This window comes from Cherax quadricarinatus, chromosome 56 (assembly GCF_038502225.1).
Source record: "Cherax quadricarinatus isolate ZL_2023a chromosome 56, ASM3850222v1, whole genome shotgun sequence".
NCBI lineage: Eukaryota > Metazoa > Arthropoda > Malacostraca > Decapoda > Parastacidae > Cherax > Cherax quadricarinatus.
Window position 1 is genome coordinate 27,744,416 of NC_091347.1, and position 20,477 is coordinate 27,764,892.

Genomic DNA, 20,477 nt, shown 5'->3' on the forward strand with positions numbered 1-20,477 from the left:
CTCAGAAAGAAACACTTTCATCATCACTCGCTCTATCACTGTCTTACCAGAGGCACGTAGACACCACAGTTCAGATGACATTTAAAATTGCAAATATCCCCACCCCTCCTTTAGGGTGCAGGCCCTGTACTTCTCCAGGACTTAAGTCCGGCTAATCAATTTCCCTGAATCCCTTCACACACTGTTACCTTGCTTATACTTAAACAGCTTGTCAAGTCCCAGAAACCAGTTGCCTCCACTCCTATCTATCATGTTTATTTAGTTATTTTATTTAGTTATTTATTGTTTTATTTATTTGGTTAGTTTTCCCATTGACATAAAATGAAAGTATGTATATACTTAAGTTTTGATAATTTCAGATATCCTCAGAGGAAGACGAGATAAAATAATTCTGCAATGGTAGATAGTGTTCTTTCATGCAAGTCATGGTTGATGGTTCGCTGGGAGGAACAATCTTCTCATCTACTGAATGCCATGCAGTGCATGGGCATGAATCACAATGCTGGTCCTCAACCTGAAGTTCATATAAAATTTGGGGAGAAGGAAATGACTGTACATGCTACCTTGCTGGCAGCTCTTAGTTCTTCATGGAGGACTTATCTTCATACATGCAAATACCAGGTGAAATGGATATGTTGTGTTAATGCACTGTACTACTACAAGGTAATGAAATATAAGCTCTTGTGAAGAGTGTGCACCCTTGACTAGAGAACAGCTTTTGGGGGGTTATTGTCTTAGTTTGTATGGGTGAGATATGGCATGTTAATGAAAATTAGAATAATCTTTCCTGAGAGTGGAGGAACTGCTCAAGATGTTTGACACAAAGAATGTGTTAGGAATGGGAACTTTGCTTTTTCAATCCTGTTGGGGATTAGAGAGAATCCAAGCTTATTTTTTTTTTCTAGAATTGACCAAAGTAAATGAGCCTCCCACTGAGTTCTGCAAGGAAGAAAAAGAATGTTAGTTATTGCCTAGGAAATATCTCTACAAATACTTCTTGAAGGAATACTAGATGATGTGGAGTTGAAGTAAGTTTTAATTAAGGATGGGGGGGGGGGTAGACTTATGGATTTGAATATTTGTAGTGGAGCATCAGATATGTCAGATCATTATTTAGTGGTAGTTGCAGTAAGAGTAAAGGGTGGATGGAATACAAAGAGACTGGCATCAGAGGGCAAGAGGGAAGTGAAAGTAAATGATTTAAAGGAGACTGCTTTTGCAGTTGTTAGGAAATGGTGGACTAGAGAAAGTACAGAAAATGAGGAGGTCATGGAGGCACGAGGTAAATTTAAGAATTTGTTGCCAGAGTGCACAGCAGAAGTTTGTGGGTATAGGAGGGTGGGTGACAGTGGGAAGAGGAATGATTAATGGAATGAAGAAGTGAAGGGTGATAAAGGGAAAAATCAGCATTTAAAAGGCTTTTACAATGTCAAAATAATAGATGAAAGGAAGAGTATATGTAGAGGAAAATTAATTTTAAAAGAATGGTGAGGGAGGGCAAAAAGAAAGCCAGTGAGAGAGAGTGGGTGGTGAAAATGAGAAATGGTTATAGAGAGAAATCAGTAAGGTGAGGAAGCCTGGAGAGCAGATGTCTTTAGAAATAAAAAACTAAAGAGGGGAGATGTTAGATGTGGAGGTATTGAAAAGCTGAGGATATTTCTTTGAATTGTTGAATACTACTAATGATGGGGAAGCATTGATTTCATACACTGGGCAGGAAGGGATAACATCATATAGGAGGAGCTTGAAGTGGATGTTGGGAAAGTGTATGAGGTATTTAGTAGAATGAAATGAAATATGGTCGCTGGGATAGATAGTTTAAGTTAGATATAAAAGCAGGTGGGGTATAGTGTTGAAGTGGTTGGTGTATTCATTCAGTATATGCATAAAAGAAGGGAGGGTACCAAAGGATGGCAGAATGTGCATATTTTCTATACATAAGGAAAAAGGAGATGAAAGTATGTTAGAATTACAGGGGATAAACCTGTTGAGTGTATTCAATTTTACTTATGGGCAAGTGCTAAACCTGTATGGGTCATTTAGTGCCTCGAAAATGGGAAGTATTCAGGTCCTGTTCAAGGAAGGGACGAAGCCCCTCACCAGCATCGAGGGGGATGGTGAAAAAGAAGGGAATGCTAGGTGTGGAATTAAAATATGTTATAATAATATCTTTATTTCTTGTACATGCACAAGGTTTACAGACCCAGCTGACATTAATGACATACTACTATATAGAAATCACCTTGTTATGTAAAGCATTTTGGGCAAATTAGGTCAGTTTTGTTCCAGGATGCAACCCACACCAGTTGACTAACACCAAGGTACCTATTTTACTGATAAGTGAACAGGGAAATACACCCAGTATCTCCACCCTTGCAGGGAATCAAACCAAGACCTCTCAGCATGTGAAGCTAGAGCTTTGCCTACCAGGCCACTATCACAACTGCTCTTTGCTGATTATAAAGTTCTTTTAGGGGTTTCAGAAGACAAGTTGCAAAGGTTGGTGGATGAATTTGAGAAGGTATGTAAAAGAAGGAAATTAAAAGTGAACAAAGAAAGTAGCAAGGCGATCGAGTAACAAAAACAGCTAGACAGTGGTAGATTGGATATCAGATTGGAGGTAGGAAGTATGGAAGAAGTGGATGTTTTTTAGGTATTGGTGAGTGCAATATCACCGGTTTGGTCTGTGAAAGACAGGTAAACCGTAGAATAGATGGGGGTGGGGGGAAATGTGGGTGATGTGCTAAGGTATCTGTGGAATGAAAGAAGTTTATCTTTTTAGGCAAAAAAGGAATGCACCAGAGTATAGTGGTACCAACACTTACATGGCTGTGAGGCATGGGTTTTGAGTGACATAGGCAGAAAGAGGCTAGAGTCAGTGAAGATGTCATGGTTGAGATGCACTGTGTAGTGTAGAAATTGAAAGGTGATGTGTGGTCACCAAGGATGTAAATCAGAGGGCTGAGGAGGGGTTGACATGGTTTGGGCAAGTAGAGAAGATGGGAGAGGGATCGAATGATGAATGGTGTATAAATCTGGGGTAGAAGGTAGGAGGGTAAAGGAGGCTTTGAATTTTGGAGGTTTGAGCACTTGACAGGCTTATGTGAGCATGTTAAGCAGGAATGAATGAAGACAATTAGTTTTTACTGGATGCACTCTTGGAGTGTGAGCACAGTAACATTTGTGAAGGGATTCTGGCTAGACAGTAGTTGGATAAATGATGGTGAATGTGCTTTCTTCTTTGGGCCTTCCTGCCTTGGCAGTAGATGGCTGTTGAGGTTAAATAACATATGAAAAACTAGATAATTGCTTTAAAAAGTTTCATGGTGCATTTAGTTTCAAGGATTATTTTATAGAAAGAGGGAATTGGGTCACACTAAAGGATTGAAGGGATAATGTGCTCAAAAACTGGTGATAGGTATGTAGAATATTTTGTAAGAGATTTATAGTTTGTAAATTGTACTGATTTTTTTTTTCAGGATACAAGAATTATTCATCACATTCTGCTAGATTTCCAAGCATCACCAGAACTAATTTCGTCTGTGAAATCACTAATGTATTGTGGATCAGCTTCATCAGGTGCTCAGTTGTCAGAGCAAATAGTGACTGTGGCAAGAGCATTGAAGCTTGACTTTATAGAACTTATGTACTCATGTTTTAACAATAAGATTTATACAGTCTGTTGGAAAGGATATCTCGAAAGGTTAATCAGAACATTTCAGTTCATGTGTACTAACCAGCTTTGTACCGACGTATCAGTTCTTGTAGATGGTCACGTTATCAAAGCTCATAAACTTATTCTCAGTGCCTGCAGTTCAGTACTAAGAGATACTTTTCAGGAAAATGATAATATTAGAATAATGCACATGCCTAATATAGGATTAACAAATGCTCAAGGCCTGATTGCTTATATGTATTATGGTGAAGCATCTCTGATGGAGTGCCATCTTATGGCTTTTTATAAACTATGCTCATTACTAGAGGTTGAGTCTCTCGTGGAAGCCACTAAGAACTATGTCCAACAGGAATCTGTAAAAAACAACACAGCACAAAATGAATATTTGAAGCTACAATCAAACATGAAGTCCCCTGCAAAAAGTATTTGGAACAGACTATGCCAGCTTTATAATGGGGGGGAGAAAGCAGATGTTACATTTCTTGTTGAGAAGAAGAGAATACTAGCACACAAAGCTCTTCTCTGTGCTGCATCCCCAGTAATTCATAATGTTGTTGTTCAAGAGCCGACGCTTGACCATTCTTTGATCTTGGTAACTGATATGGATCATAGATCTTTAAGAGGTCTCTTGGATGTAATATATTATGGATCCTGTACTGTGAAATGTGGATATGGTGCAGTTGTTTCTTCATATTTAGATAAATGCATGTTTATTATAGAACCCTATGAACATGAAACTTTGGAAGATTATGTAGCAAATCATTCATTAAATAGAGAGAAACCAAAGCCCCTGGTAACATCACTGAAGCACAAATCAAAGGAAAAAACAAAGATTCCTGATTTAAATGATATAAATGTGCCTATTAATAACATGGCTAAAGTGTCAGCAGGAAAAGCTGATGTTATTGCAGAAAAATCAAGTTCTTGGACAGACATTAGGACAAGTCATAGTGAAGCACTTCAAAGTATCAGATTTCAGAAGGAAGATAACATTGAAGAGCACTATTATGTAAGTATCTTTTTTAAAGTAGTACACATTACATGAATTAATTGCACATACAGTATTTCACTTTTTCACAGAACTTTTCATGGCCAAAAAAAGTCTCCATGCAGTCTTATAACTGTCAGCAATTCTTTACCATACCAAGCAGCAAGTGGCTATCTTAATTTTTTTGTTTATGACATGAGCTTGGAAAATGTTGTACAGTCATTTCTTATTTTTCCTGTAATCTAAGAACATGCACACTTTTTGTTTTTTTGTGATTTTAGGTGTATCTACTTATTTACCGGTATTGCCAGTTTGCTTCAATATACATACCAGTGTTACTTCATTTGTCTTGGTTTTAAAATTTCCTGGTATATATCTGGATCTTAACCCTTAAACTGTCCAAATGTAGATCTACGTTTTTTCAACATTTGAAAGTATGTAAAAAAATGTAGACCTTTTTTTTTTACATTTGAAAACGTGTAAAAAAAGTTAGATCTACATTTTTTTTGTTATACTGTATTTGAAAATATGTAAAAAAAAACATAGATCTACTTTTGGAGCACTACGCATGTGAATGTAAATCTGTTTGGACAGTTTAAGGGTTAAACCATGGTTATAGAGCATGCTTAGGTATTCCTGTTACCATGAAATTTCCCTAACTCTTGTATTGTCGTCTTAGACATAATTTTTATGTTTATAGATAAGCTTCCATATAAATTATATTGAATTGTGTACTCTTTTTTTTGTACTCTGTTAAAGCAGCCCTTTCAATTTTTTTTTAACCCAAGAAAGTGGAGCTACCCTCCCTTGATCAAACTTCATTACTCAGTACTGTTATCTAGGCATTGTGTGACTGCCTGTGCCTTTAGAGCTGTCTCATAAATATAAGAATATTAATCCTTTGACTGTTTTGGTTGTATATATATGTCTTACGAGCCAGTGTTTCGGACGTATATATACTCAATAATTCTAGCGGCTTCAAATCAAGCAGGAGAAAGCTGGTAGGCCCACATGTGAGAGAATGGGTCTCTGTGGTCAGTGTGCACCACATAAAAAAAATCCTGCAGCACGCAGTGTATAATGAGAAAAAAACTGACCTTTTTTTTGGATTAAACCGCCGACTTTGAGGTGTATTTTCATATAGTATTTATCGTTGTATTCTCATTTTCATGGTCTTACGTGATAAAATGGAAAACATATTGCAGAAATAGAGATGATTTTGATTAGTTTCACGATGAAAACGACCTTGAAATTGAGCTCTAAGTAGCGGAAATGTTTGATTTTTACCAATGTTCAAGAGCAAGCAAATCACACCACACGTCCAATACACGTCAACTGGGGAGTCTAATATTCTTTCACTAGTGCACTGATATTATTTATACCATTTTTACAATAATGAAGTAGTCTGTATTGCAGTAAATTTTGTATTTTTTGTATGAATAAAAAAATCAAAATAGAAAGCAGAGGATATGTTATTTTAGTGCCAAGAATGTCTACATTGTTTATTCTGGACCCTATTTTGAAATTGGCATCATTTTAAATTCGTGTGAAATCGGCCAAATTGCCAATTTCTGACCACTTTATTGGGTAGTTCAAATTGGTAAATGGGCGGTTTCTTCTACTCAATTGATAGAAAAAATGGAGTTCTAAAGAAATAACTATGAGTTTGGTCAATTGGAACAAAGGAATTGGCCAAAAACAGGGCTCAAAGTCGGTGAAATCACTGATGTGTATATGTAGCCGAGACCACTAACTTTGCGGAAGTGTAATTCCGCGAATTTTCGACCAAATTTCGTACTTTTGGTGTCTTTACCATCGGGAAAAGATTCTCTATAATTTCGTAAGAATTTTTTTTTTTTTCCAAAAATTTTGCGACATAGAATGACAGTTTCAGAAAGGGGCTTGTGACAGTCAGAGGGTTAATACACTCCTGCATGTACAGTGAATCCTCGGTTTTCGTGTTTAATCTGTTCCAGAGCCATGGGCCAAAACTGAAATTGGCCAAAACCGAAACCATTTTCCCCATAAGAAATAATGTAAATGGAATTAATCCATTCCAGACACCCAGAAGTATCAACAAAAATTTTTTTTTTACCATAAAGATAGATTTACATGCACAAATGAATAAACATTACACATGACACTTACCTTTATTGAAGGCTGTTGTTGCTACACTTAATTGCTACACTCTTAATGCTACACTTTGCCACTGCTGCTTCATGTTGTCTGCCACTGCTACCTCATGATGTCTGCCACTGCTGCTTCATGTTGTCTGCCACTGCTACCTCATGATGTCTGCCACTTCTGCTTCATGTTGTCTGCCACTGCTGCTTCATGTTGTCTGCCACTGCTGCTTCATGTTGTCTGCCACTGCTGCTTCATGTTGTCTGCCACTGCTGCTTCATGTTGTTTGCCACTGCTGCTTCATGTTGTCTGCCACTGCTGCTTCATGTTGTCTGCCACTGCTGCTTCATGTTGTCTGTCACTGCTGCTTCATGTTGTCTGTCACTGCTGCTTCATGTTGTCTGCCGCTGCTGCTTCATGTTGTCTGCCACTGCTACCTCATGATGTCTACCACTGATGTCGCCAAAGAATTGAACATTTCTGCTATTTTGAGCTCAATTTCAAGGTACTTTTCATTGTGAAACCAATTAAAATTATATTTATTTTTGTAGTATATCTTCCATTCTATCACATGAGACCAAATAAAACGAGAATACAACCATAAAAACCATACGAAAATATACCGCTAAGGGAAGGCTAATGGCTGAGAAGTGAACTCCGTTATTTATGGTCCGATTTCTTTCATTTTTGGTGTACGTTAAGAAACATCTTTTCATCATACATTGCCCAAGTTTCAATAAGATAGTCCAAACAACTGAGATCCAATTCCCTAGATCAAGAGCAAGAGCCCCCTCACCAGTGTCAAGTAACCTCCCTTGAGGCCCAGTCGCATCTGGAAATTTTGCTCGCGTCTGAAAGCAAAAAATCGACCAAGCAGCTGCTCGTATCTGGAAGAACTCGCACGTGGATGCACTCGTAAGTAGAGGTTCCACTGTATTTTCTACGGTGTTCCTCACTTTCTTTACCAAAGCACTGGCACTAGGAGCTTTCTTTTTCAAATTCAAATTCAAATTCAAAGTTTATTCTCTATAAGGATTACAATGCTGAGTTTACAGAAATTTGGTTAGTGTTTGGTTTACATGTAGTAAAATTGTGATTACAGAGTGTACCACTAGAACGCTTAGCATGGCTAGGCATTTCGGGCATACTTAGTTTTATTCTTAATCGTAAAATATTACAAATTATGAGGTAAGTTGGTATTATGGCTAAGTGACTAAATACTAGTTTGTGAGTTTAGCAATGTGAATGCTTTTGTTTTGGCACAGTATATAGTTTCAGTATTGGAGTATCACAGGATTCATTATTTTAAGACTGAGATTAATATTTCTGTTTCTGTTTATGGTCAAATGAGTGAGCGAGTGTAAGTGTGAACCACCAGGTGGTATTCGTGTAGTTGACGGGGTGTATCAGGGAGATAAGATGTTTTCTAATGGTAGTTTTGAAGGTGATGAAGGTGTCTGCAGTTCTAGAGTTCTCAGGTAGGGTATTCCAGATTTTAGGGCCTTTGACATACATTGAATTTTTGTAAAGGTTTAGTCGGACACGGGGAATGTCGTAGAGATGTTTGTTTCTGGTGTTATGCCTGTGGGTTCTGTCACAACTATCAAGAAAGCGTTTTAGGTCAAGGTTGATATTAGAGTTTAAGGCCCTGTAGATATAGATTGCACAGTAGTAAGTGTGGATGTACTGAACTGGGAGTAAGTTTAGATCTTTGAAGAGTGGGGGGGTGTGCTGCCAGGGATGGGATTTAGTGATTATTCTTACTGCAGCTTTTTGTTGGGTTATTATTGGCTTTAGGTGTGTTGCTGCAGTTGATCCCCAAGCACAAATAGCGTAGGTGAGGTATGGATAAATAAGTGAGTGGTATAGTGTGAGAAGGGCATTTTGCGGCACATAGTATCGTATCTTGGAGAGGATCCCAACCGTTTTGGATACTTTTTTGGCTATATGCTGGATATGGGTGCTGAAATTCAGGTTGTTGTCAAGGTATAAGCCTAGGAATTTTCCCCCATTATTTCTGGTAATTAGAGTGTTGTCAATCTTAATGTTAATTTGTGCATCTCCTGCTCTGCTACCAAACATAATATAGTAAGTTTTGTCAGTGTTAAGCGTAAGTTTATTGGCTGTCATCCAAGTCGATATTTTAATCAGCTCCTCATTCACAATGGTGTTGAGGGTGGCAAGATTAGGGTGAGAGATGACATAAGTCGTGTCATCAGCAAAGAGAATGGGTTTCAGGTGTTGGGATACGTTTGGAAGGTCATTGATGTATATGAGGAAGAGCAGGGGACCAAGGACACTTTCCTGCGGAACTCCAGTATCAAGTGGCCGTGTTGCTGATGCTGTGTCTTTAATGGTGACGTACTGATACCTATTAGTAATGTAAGATTTGAAATAAGCAAGCGCATGGCCTCTTATACCGTAGTGGTCAAGTTTGTGGAGTAGGATTTCATGGTTTACTGTGTCAAAAGCTTTTCTTAGGTCAATAAAAATTCCTAGTGGATATTCCTTATTTTCCAATGCTGTGTAAAGCAGATCTAGCATTTTTATGATTGCATCATTAGTGCTTTTATTTTTCCTGAATCCAAACTGGCAGGGGTTGAGTATGTTTTGAGCCGTTATAAATGAATACAGTCTCCTGTGCACGAGTTTCTCAAAGATTTTGGATAGCAATGGTAAGTTAGATATTGGCCTATAGTTGTTTAAGTCTGTAGGGTCACCACCTTTATGTATTGGTGTAACCCTTGCCATCTTGAGTAGTTTCGGGAAGGTGCTAGTCTCTATTCACTTGTTAAAAAGTAATGAAATAGCATGCGAAAGGACATGGGCCGCTCGCTTGTACAGTAATGGTGGGACATGAGACAGATTCCCCGAGTTATTTTTAAGTGACTTTATGATCTCAATGACTTCCGTGGGCTCAGTTGGTGCAAGATAGAAGGAATTAGGGAAATTTCCATCTAGGTAGTCCCCGGCATGGGCATTGGTATGTGGGATTTTACTGGCGAGATTAGATCCTATGTTTGAGAAGAAGTCGTTTATCTTGTTAGCTGTGTCAGTGGGATGTAGTGGTGTTTCATTAGGTTTAGTTAGGACAATATTCTTGGTTTTTCTCAGTTTGTGGGTCCCTAGAATCTGAGAGAGTGTTTTCCAGGTCTTTTTTATATCTCCTCTAGTGTCTGTGAATCTACTGGAGTAGTATAGTTGTTTGGCTTTTTTTATTACTTTGGTGAGAGCTGATGAATAGTGTTTAAGAGTATCTTTGTGTATTAAGCCCTGTCTATATTGCTTTTCATATTGGTGTTTATTGTCAATGGATTTCAGAATGGTGCTGGTTAGCCATGGGCAACCAAGCCGTTTGTTTGTGATCTGTTTTGTTTTTATAGGACAATGTTTGTTGTATAGTCTAAGTAATTTGTTAAGAAAGATGTCTGTCCAGTCATCAATACCATTGGCCTTAGAGAATTCTGTAGGCCAATCTACAGTCTCTAGGTCAGCTGTGAACTTCCTTACTGAGGCCTCGTCATGGAGTCTAAATGAGACTTTGTTGTATTCAAGTGGTGGTTTACTAATGTTTGTCAGGAGGAAGGTAGGGTAGTGGTCTGTAGTGCTATCTGTGATTATCCCTGATTTAAGGGGGGCTAGTATATTGGTCCATATGTGGTCTATTATGGTTGCACTTGTCTCAGTGAGCCTGGTTGGTTTAGTTATTGTTGGTATGAGAAGTGTGTTGTTCATATTGTTGATGAAATCAGTTACAGGCTGGTCATCTAGTAAGCCAAGGTTGATGTTGAAGTCTCCAGCTAAGAGAAGGTGGTGCTTATTCATTTGTCTGTTTGTTATTAGTGACTTTAATTTCTCACTGAAATTTGGGATGTTTGTGTGAGGTATCCGGTAAATGGCACCGATTGTTATAGGCGTCTTAAGGTTTTTTACAGTAAAATTAGCAAAAATGTATTCCCCATATTCATCACTAAAGCAAGTGGTGCTAAGACAAGATAATTGGTTAGAGTAATAGATTGTAATACCACCCCCAACTTGGTTTGTTCTGCAGTTGTGGATTGCTGTGTATCCTGGTAGAGGGTAGATATCTATTGTGTCCTGCTTAAGCCAGGTATCAGTAAGAATAATGCAGGAGAAGGGTGTCTTTAGTGCTTCAAGGAGTGCTAGGAGGTCATCATAGTGTTTGCTTAAGGACCTGATGTTGTAGTTAAGTACTGATAGACTTTTAGCATTGTTTAGGATAGTGTTGGCTTGTGATGCTGTGTAATAAAGGCAGTTACTTTCCAATAGGTTTTGATTGGGTGTCAGATTATGGAGGTTTAGATCAGGGTCAACGTGATCAATCATCTTCTAGGTTTAAAATTATGGTTATTTATATCCTGAGTTGTGTGTTGAATTCTACTACTGATATCTGTAGTGGTTGGAAGTTTGGACAAGTATATAGCTAGAGTGGCCCGGTGGTCTGGTGGCTAAAGCTCCCGCTTCACACACGGAGGGCCCGGGTTCGATTCCCGGCGGGTGGAAACATTTGGCACGTTTCCTTACACCTGTTGTCCTGTTCACCTAGCAGCAAATAGGTACCTGGGTGTTAGTCGACTGGTGTGGGTCGCATCCTGGGGGACAAGATTAAGGACCCCAATGGAAATAAGTTAGACAGTCCTCGATGACGCACTGACTTTCTTGGGTTATCCTGGGTGGCTAACCCTCCGGGGTTAAAAATCCGAACGAAATCTTATCTTATCTCTTATCTTATGTAGGGTATAGTCACTACTACACATAATGAAGTTGATGTTGTCTGTGTGTTGTGCTGGAATGAACTAAAGTACAACTAGGTATAAACTAGTAATATAAAAATACAAATTAAAAATAGAACAAGACTCTCACTTGTAATTGCACTAAGGTCTAATAATGACTTTTGTGGAGTCTATGTTTTGAGCTAGAGTGAGCTAAAGTACAATAGGTTTAATCTAGTAATATAAAAGTACAAATTAAAAATAGCACTAGTCTCTCACTAGTAATTGCACTATGGTCTGATATAGTGAATTTGGTATTGACTATGTCTTGAGGTAGAATGACCTATGGTACAACTGAATTTAATCTAATAATATAAAAATACAAATTAAAAGTAGCACCAGTCTCTCACTAGTAATTGCACTATGGTCTAATATAGTGAATTTGGTATTGACTATGTATTGAGCTAGAAAGAGCTATAGTACAACAACTTTAGTCTAATAATATAAAAATACAAATTACAAATAGCACCAGTCTCTCACTAGTAATTGCACTATGGTCTAGTATAGTGAATTTGGTATTGACTATGTATTGAGCTAGAATGAGCTAGAGTAAAACTGTGATTAATTTGGGCCATGGTTACTGATTTAGGAGTCACACACACACAATAAACAAGTGGCAAAAACAATGGAGTATTATGAAATGTTTCATATGACCTGGCAGGATATGTTCACTCACCAAGAAACAACGCTACACTGGCCGAGAATGAGTGTGGGAGGTGGCTTTGTCTGCACGCTGAGCACTGGACAGGTTCCGTACGATCAACGAAAACGGAGGTAATCGACAAAAACGGAACCAAAAAATCGATGAAAACCGAAATCGGCGATAACAGAGATCGTTGAAAATGGAGGGTCCACTGTAGTGATTCTTTGATAGTATTCACTACTATTGATTTTCATTTATTCTCCATTTATTACACATTAAAGGAAAAGTACTTAGGGATTTGCAGAGAGCATGAGCAGTTCCTTGGTATAAGGGAAATGGGAACAACAGAGAGTTATAGGGTAATTAGCCTGTTGAATATACACTGGTATCCAGAGTTTCGGCCATAATTCGTTCCAGAAGGCTGTTCAAGTGCCGTTACCAAACAAATTTGTTTCCATGAGAAATAATGTAAATTAGATTAGTCCGTGTCAGACCCTCAAAAATACACTTACAAAAGCACTTACAATAATACACTTACTAATTGTTTGAGTTGGGAGCTGTACGAAACTCATGATACCACTGTACTGCATTGCGCATAGTCAGGGGTATGACAAAGTAGAACTGCAGAAGAACAGGGATTTAGGAAGGGTGAGGAATGTGTAATTCATGTTTTTATTAAAGTGCATTTTTTTTTCAACAAAGCAGCCATATCCCACTGAGGCAAGGCAACCTAAAAAGAAAAATGAAAGTTTTTCATTTTATATTTAGTAATTTAGATTTCAGGTATGTCTTGCTACTTCTACTTACACTTAGGTCACACTACACACACATGTACAAGCATGTATATACACACCCTTCTGGGTTTTCTGCTATTTTCTTTCTAGTTCTTGTTCTTGTTTATTTCCTCTTATCTCCATGGGGAAGTGGAACAGAATTCTTCCTCCATAAGCCATGCGTGTTGTAAGAGGCGACTAAAATGCCAGGAGCAAGGGGCTAGTATCCCCGTCTTCTATATAAATTACAAAATTTGAAAAGAGAAACTTTTGTTTTTCTTTTTGGGCCACCCTGCCTCGGTGGGGAACGGCTGGTTTGTTGAAAAAAAAAATTAGTAATTTATATAGAAGGGGTTACTAGCCTCTTGCTCCTGGCATTTTAGTTACTTCTTACGACACACATGGCACACAGAGGAAGAATTCTTTTCCATTTCCTCATGGAGATAAGAGAAAATACAAAACAAGAACTGCTAACAAAATTGAAGAAAACCCAGGTATGTGTGTGTGCGCGCATGTGCATACATGCGTACGTACGCACCTAGTTGTGGTTGCAGGGGTTGAGTCACAGCTCCTGGCCCTGCCTCTTCACTGGCCACTACTAGGTCACTCGTCCTGCTCCATGAGCTTTATCATACCTCTTCTTAAAGTAGTGTATGGATCCTGCCTCCACTACATCACTTCCCAGACTATTCCACTTCCTGACAACTCTGTGACTGGAGAAATCCTTCCTGACATCCTTGTGATTCATCTGGGTCTTCAACTTCCAACTGTGACCCCTTGTTGCTGTGTCCCATCTCTAGAACATCCTGTGTCTCTCCTGCTTGTTGATTCCTCTCAGTATTTTATATGTCATTATCATATCCCCCCTATCTATCCTGTCCTCCAGTGTCATCAGGACGATTTCCCTTAACCTCTTCTCGTAGGATATACCCCTTAGCTCTAGGACTAGTCTTGTTGCAAACCTTTGTGCTATCTCTAGTTTCCTTACACGCTTGGCTAAGTGTGGGTTCCAAACTGGTGCTACATACTCCAGTATGGGCCTAACGTACACAGTGTACAGGGTCCTCAAAGATTCCTTATTAAGATGTCGGAATGCTGTTCTTAGGTTTACTAGGTGCAGCAGTTATTTGGTTGATGTGTCATGTGGGTTCGATAACGTGGATGGGGTAAAAATACTCACGTAGGCTGGTTAGTACGTATAATATATAACGGAAGGTATGGGAAGCACCATCAGCCGACCTGCCTCTCTCTGCTCCCTATCTCAGACTGACCCACCAGTGCCTACGGTGAGCGGTGTTTGAAAACATGCTATGGTCAGCAGCAACGTGAATAACAGTCAGTGATTCACACAGACGGTTGGTAGTGAGTCATCTACTGGTACACTGGTTACTGGTAACTGGTTACTACGAACTGGTACTACAACTGAGAGATGTGTGTCTCAGATGTGCCCAGTGTTATACTCACCCCAAGATCCTTTTCCTTGAGTGAGGTTTGTATACAGTGGTACCTCAAGTTACAAACTTAATTTGTTCCAGAAGGCTGTTCAAGTGCCAATACCAAATGAATTTGTTCCCATAAGGAATAATGTAAATTAGATTAGTCTGTTTCAGACCCCCAAAAACACACTTACAAAAGCACTTACAAAAATACACTTACAGTACATAATTGTTCGAGTTGGGAGCTGTTCGAAACTCGAGGCACCACTGTATTTTTAAATGTTTATACATTAGTTTACTGTATATTGTAATAAATGGAATAGAGGAAATTAGCTCTAATATGCACTATTTAGGTTTGTATACTTGTCAGAGAGCCCTTTGCAAGTCCGAGTTGTCAGTAAACGTGTATGTCACTAAGTGAGAAGAGGCTGTATATATATTTGGCATATATGTTTAGGCTTTGTGTAACTGTACAGCACAAGTAATTCATTCAAGTCACAAGGTGGTTGAGGTTCAAATACTGTATTATATAGGTAGTGAGAATAGGCTAGTTGTTGAAAAGGAATTACCTGGAGAGAGTTCTGGGGGTCAGCACCCCCCATGGCCCAGTCTGTGACCAGGTCTCATGGTGGATCAGGGCCTGATCAACCAGGCTGTTACTGCTGGCTGCACGCAATCCAGCGTACCAGCCACAGCCCGGCTGGTCAGGTACCGACTTTAGGTGCTTGTCCAGTGCCTGCTTGAAGACAGCCAGGGGTCTATTGGTAATATCCCTTATGTATGCTGTGAGGCAGTTGAACAATCTTGGGCCCCTGACACTTATTGTGTTGTCTCTTAATGTACTTGTGGTGCCCCTGCTTTTCATTGGGGGGGAGGATGTTGCATCATCTGCCGAGTCTTTTGCTTTCGTAGTGAGTGATTTTCGTGTGCAAGTTTGGTACTAGTCCCTTTAAGATTTTCCAGGTGTATATAATCATGTATCTCTCCCGCCTGCATTCCAGGGAGTACAGGTTCAGGAACTTCAAGCACTCCCAGTAATTGAGGTGTTTTATCTCCGTTATGCGTGCCATGAAGGTTCTCTGTACATTTTGTAGGTCAGCAATTTCACCTGCCTTGAAAGGTGCTGTTAGTGTGCAGCAATATTCCAGTCTAGATAGAACAAGCGACCTTAAGAGTGTCATCATGGGCTTGGCATCCCTAGTTGCCAAGCCCATGATGACACACTTCAGGTGGCTTGTATGAAGAGACAGGTTGCATAAAATGTATTGGACAAGTGCAGATGATGTGTATTATATTATATCAGATCAATATTGTGCATGTTGAATGGTGGAATTATAGTGATAGAAATAATGTGTGAGTATTTACATTTATTTAATAGTAGTAGTAGTAATAATAATAATAATAATAATAATAATAATAATAATCCTAGGTAGTAGGTTGGTAGACAGCACTGACTCAAGAAATCGTAATGACACGATTGCAATCGTGTCATTACGATTTCTTGAGTCATGTTGACGGCAGTGAAGGGACTTGAGCTAGAGTTCGTCACGGCCACGCTAGCTGGAGATTCGTCTGTAAAAACTTGCATTTGTGGTCACAGAGGTGCCTGTGCTAACCTTCCTATGGTGTAGAAATATACCTAGTTGGATGAATCTTATTGTGGCTAGCTGGTCTAGTGGCTAACGCAACGGGCTGGAGTTTTGAGACTCTATGACCGCGGGTTCAATCCCGGCCGGGGGTATGGTTTGGTAGACAGCAACTGCCCTGGGAGGTACTACCGTCCTGCCAAGTGAGTGTAAAACGAAAGCCTGTAATTGTTTTACGTGATGGTAGGATTGCTGGTGTCCTTTTTTTCTGTCTCAAACACGCAAGATTTCAGGTATGTCTTGCTACTTCTACTTGCACTTAGGTCACACTACACATACATGTACAACTTTATAGTATATACACACCCCTCTGGGCTTTCTTCTATTTTCTTTCTTCTTGTTTATTTCCTCTTATCTCCATGGGGAAGTGGAACAGAATTCTTCCTCCGTAAGCCATGTGTACTTTAAGAGGCGACTAAAATGCCGGGAGCAAGGGGCTAGTAACCCCTTCTCCTGTATATATTACTAAATTTAAAAAGAGAAACTTTCATTTTTCTTTTTGGGCCACCCTGCCATGGTGGGATACAGCTGGTTTGTGGAAAGAAGAAAGATATGATTGTGTGGATATTATTATTATTATTATTATAATCAAGGGGGAAGCACTAAACCCATAGGATTATACAGCGCCTATGGGGGGATGGAAGGCATTCAGGCTTAATTCAGGGAACTGGAGCACAGATCCAACTGGAGCACAGATCCAATTCCCTAGATCAAGAGCCCCTCACCAGCGTCAAGGAGCCTTCCTTGAGGGGATTGTGTGGATAGAAGTGCATAATGTGGCAGAGGTTGCAAATGAATGGAATAGGTAGTGAGTGAGTTATTAGAAGCTGTAAAGAGTTTTATGTAGAAAGTGAGGCTCAGATTAGGGTATGTATTGGAGAAGGGGACTTTCCTAGTAAGGGTAGCCTTAGGCAGGGATGTGTGATACCACCATGGTTCAACATATTTATAGATGCTAAAAATCTCTGGCATGCAATAGTCAGTGGGCGATATTTGGTCATCTGGCTGCACATTGGACATTTGTTCTGTACAATAGCTTAAGCTTTTGGATAAATGGAGCATTTATGGATAATGAAGGTTTTTCTTGATTTTTAGATTAATTTAATTAAACTTTTCATTACAGACACTACCAGAGCAGAATAACCCAAAAGCTGCATACATGACTGGAATGAAACTCAGTACTGAAAATTGTGATGCAAGTGGTGTTCCCTCCTTTTCAGAAAAAATGGAAACTGGAGTACATTTAAGAACAGACTTGAGGACAAATTCTCCCAAGTGCAATTTAGCATTTTCTACGTTTTCACTCATTAAAAAACAAGCTTCAACTTTTGAAAGAAGTGAAAAATTACAAAATCCACTTACCAAAGATACAAGTAGCAGTGGTACAACTGCTGCTGTTGCTGGGAAGCAAATAAAGAAATCTCTACAAAAAATAAAGTAAGTAAGATAAGAACAGTTTATTTTTGCCAGGGATAACTACTAATGCATTATCACAAGCGATTGGCGAGTATGTTTTTGTAATACAGTATTAAATCTGCTTGAAAAATAGAATGCTTGCATATTGACTCGGGTGAATCTAATAATCTTTAAAATGCTTAAGAAGTTGAAGATCTGTAACTGGAATTTATTGAGAAGACGTGCAGTCTCTGTCCAGGTGTCAGATATATACCAAGAACAAGATTGAATATAAGATGTCCATTATGGATCATATGTTTTAAAATATGAAGCTCTGAAAATTATTTAATAATAATAATATAATAATATCTTTATTACGTGTACATGGTATACAGGTCTAGCTGACATCAGTGACATACTACTATATAGAAAGCCCCTTGTTATGCTGAGCATTTCAGGCAAATTAAGTCAGTGTCCCAGGATGCGACCCACACCAGTCAACTAATACCCAGGTACCCATTTTACTGATGGGGAACATAGACAACAGGTATAAAGAAACAAGCCCAGTGTTTCTACCCCGGCTGGGAATCGAACCCAGATCCTTGCCGTGTGAAGCGAGAGCTTTAGCCACCAGGCCACCAGGTATGGTAAGTGAAAGTAACTTGACTACTAGTTGGCTCTGGCTCTCATTGACGATGGCGTCTAAGCTTAGTTGTGATAAAAAGAGTCGTAAGCCTCTTTAAGTGCCAAGTTGGAAATTATTAAACTTAGTGAACTGACTTTTTTGGGTTATCATAGGATCTCTACACATCTGTATGATAATCTATGTAACTGTATTTGTGTATACCTGAATAAACTTACTTACTAACAAGGTATGTCGATGGCTGAGATAGCCATCAAATACATTTACATAGAGCAACATATGTTTAGAGAGCCTAGGATGACCCAAAAAAGTCAGACAAAGTGACTTATTGCTGACATGGAAAAACTTTACACTGCCACTCACCTCTCACACATTCATATTAATGTTTTAAGGTAAGTAACAAGTGTACTGTGTGTATTTTACTTTTTATTGTGTTTTTTAATACCTAGCTCTATTGCTAACTTAATATATGTTAGTGTAAACCTATTATCTAGCATTTATATGCATTTATAAGTGGAAAAAAAAGGGTGTTCTACTTTGTGTTGATTTCTGCTTTACGGAGGTAGCCTGGAACCTAACCTGCTGTATAAGTGGGGCCCCACTGTATGTCATCATATTGTATAGTGATAAGTGAAAGGTATGTGTTTATTCTCAAGCAAATTTTAGGAAAATTTAAAAATTAGTTTTCTGCACAAATTCTGAAGGATGTTGCTTACTCTAGTAGGTGTAACCTTAATTTAAGGGTTAGGTTGGGATTACATTAATGACTAGAGTAATAAGTTTTGTCTGTAATATATTATGGGAACAGTAAGCAGTTTAAGGTAATATCTGTTTCTAGAACTGCTGTATATATGAAATGGACACTAACAATGGTATATGCATGTACAGTATATTTAGTATCTGCTTATATTTTATACCATTTAAAATGTATAATAGCAACTTGGACAATATAGAATACCCATGTTCTAACTTAATGTTCCATCACTTGATATTTTTAGGTTGTATAGCTGTACAAACTGCCTAAAGATATTCTCATCACAGATTCTTCTGAACCTCCACTTTTGTCATGAAGCTTCTATAAAAAACTTACCAAAGAGCTGTGGACTGGGTGAAAAGACATTTGAAAGAATCGATGACCTAGGAGACCATGTAAATACACATTCAGGTAATATACTTCTCTGGTTCATAAATTACAGCTTAACTTTAAAAAGGCATAATACAGCCTCTCCTCACTTAACAATGGAGTTCTGTTCCTAAGACCATGTCAGTAAACAAATTTGTCGCTAAGTGAGGAGCATATTATAATGGTAGCAAGCTTGTGTCAACCATCTTTGATATTGTTTTATGTCACCTTTGCACCATTTATAACATTTCTGGTATATTTTTAAATATTTATACAGTAGTGTAGTGTATATTGCAATAAACAGAATAGAAGAAAGAAGCTCTAATATACATTATTTATGTATGCATACTGGTCAGAGAGCCCATTGTAAGACCGAGTATATCGCTGTGTGAGGAGAGGCTGTATATACATAAAGGTTTCCTGTGGTTTATGTGGATTTACTTTATGCCAGTTTACTATCATGTGATGTCCTATTTCAGTTTAATTCTGTATATATGATGTTGAGGTTTTGTGTGCAGCTTTGCCAAAGGAACTGTTGTCATACCCTATGTTATGTGCTGGAGTGTGAAAAAAATATTAACAAGTCCAGAGACAACTCACAATTGTCCAGGATATATCAAAGTACTTGAGCCATTCTGGAAATATGCCCTGTTTATTGTTTATTGTAAATGTCATAACCACATAACTTGTCTACATTCAGCCATACTTTGCTAAAGTATTGAGTATTATAATAAATCATAAACATATATAAGCTGCATTGTAACAGTTTTGTGACTGAATTCATATCTTCAGAAACAACTCAGATACAGTTGTTACCAGATAATGAGCTTGTATCTATGTATGTAATTCATTAACACTGTAGCTTGTTTATCTATCAGAATATTGAGGCACAGTCCCTAGCCCCATTATTATGTGCCTCTGTATTGTTTTGACTACTACTCACAGGATGGGAATGGCTTGCATATGCATAAAATTATTAAACATGTGATATCACATGTTATTAATTTTGCCATATTGGACATCAGGCTGCATTGACAAGCATATATGTATGTGTAATATTCCCATCTTGAGACTTCTCTCATTCTTGTGCTGTTGGGTGTAATAACTGACAAAGTGATAAGCCAATTCTAGCATGCCACAGGGTCTTAAAGTATTTTAAAAGATGCCAGAAGTTGATTGCAGTTGTGAAGACGAAAAATTGAGCCCTACTTTGATTTCTAAAAACACTTGAATTCAG

General features: G+C 38.5%; 1 protein-coding gene across 4 annotated transcripts in view; it reads left to right on the forward strand.

Annotated features, from left to right (window-relative positions):
* LOC128700711 (uncharacterized) overlaps positions 1 to 20,477 on the forward strand; it is a 74,113-nt gene that overhangs the window by 41,764 nt on the left and 11,872 nt on the right. For all 4 annotated transcript variants that reach the window (XM_053794054.2, XM_053794052.2, XM_053794053.2 and 1 more), the window contains 4 exons: positions 360 to 621; positions 3,480 to 4,685; positions 17,203 to 17,516; positions 19,116 to 19,282. In XM_053794054.2, the coding sequence (XP_053650029.2) occupies positions 397 to 621; positions 3,480 to 4,685; positions 17,203 to 17,516; positions 19,116 to 19,282 (1,912 nt within the window). In that variant the 5' untranslated portion in view covers positions 360 to 396. The remainder of the gene's footprint in view (positions 1 to 359; positions 622 to 3,479; positions 4,686 to 17,202; positions 17,517 to 19,115; positions 19,283 to 20,477) is intronic.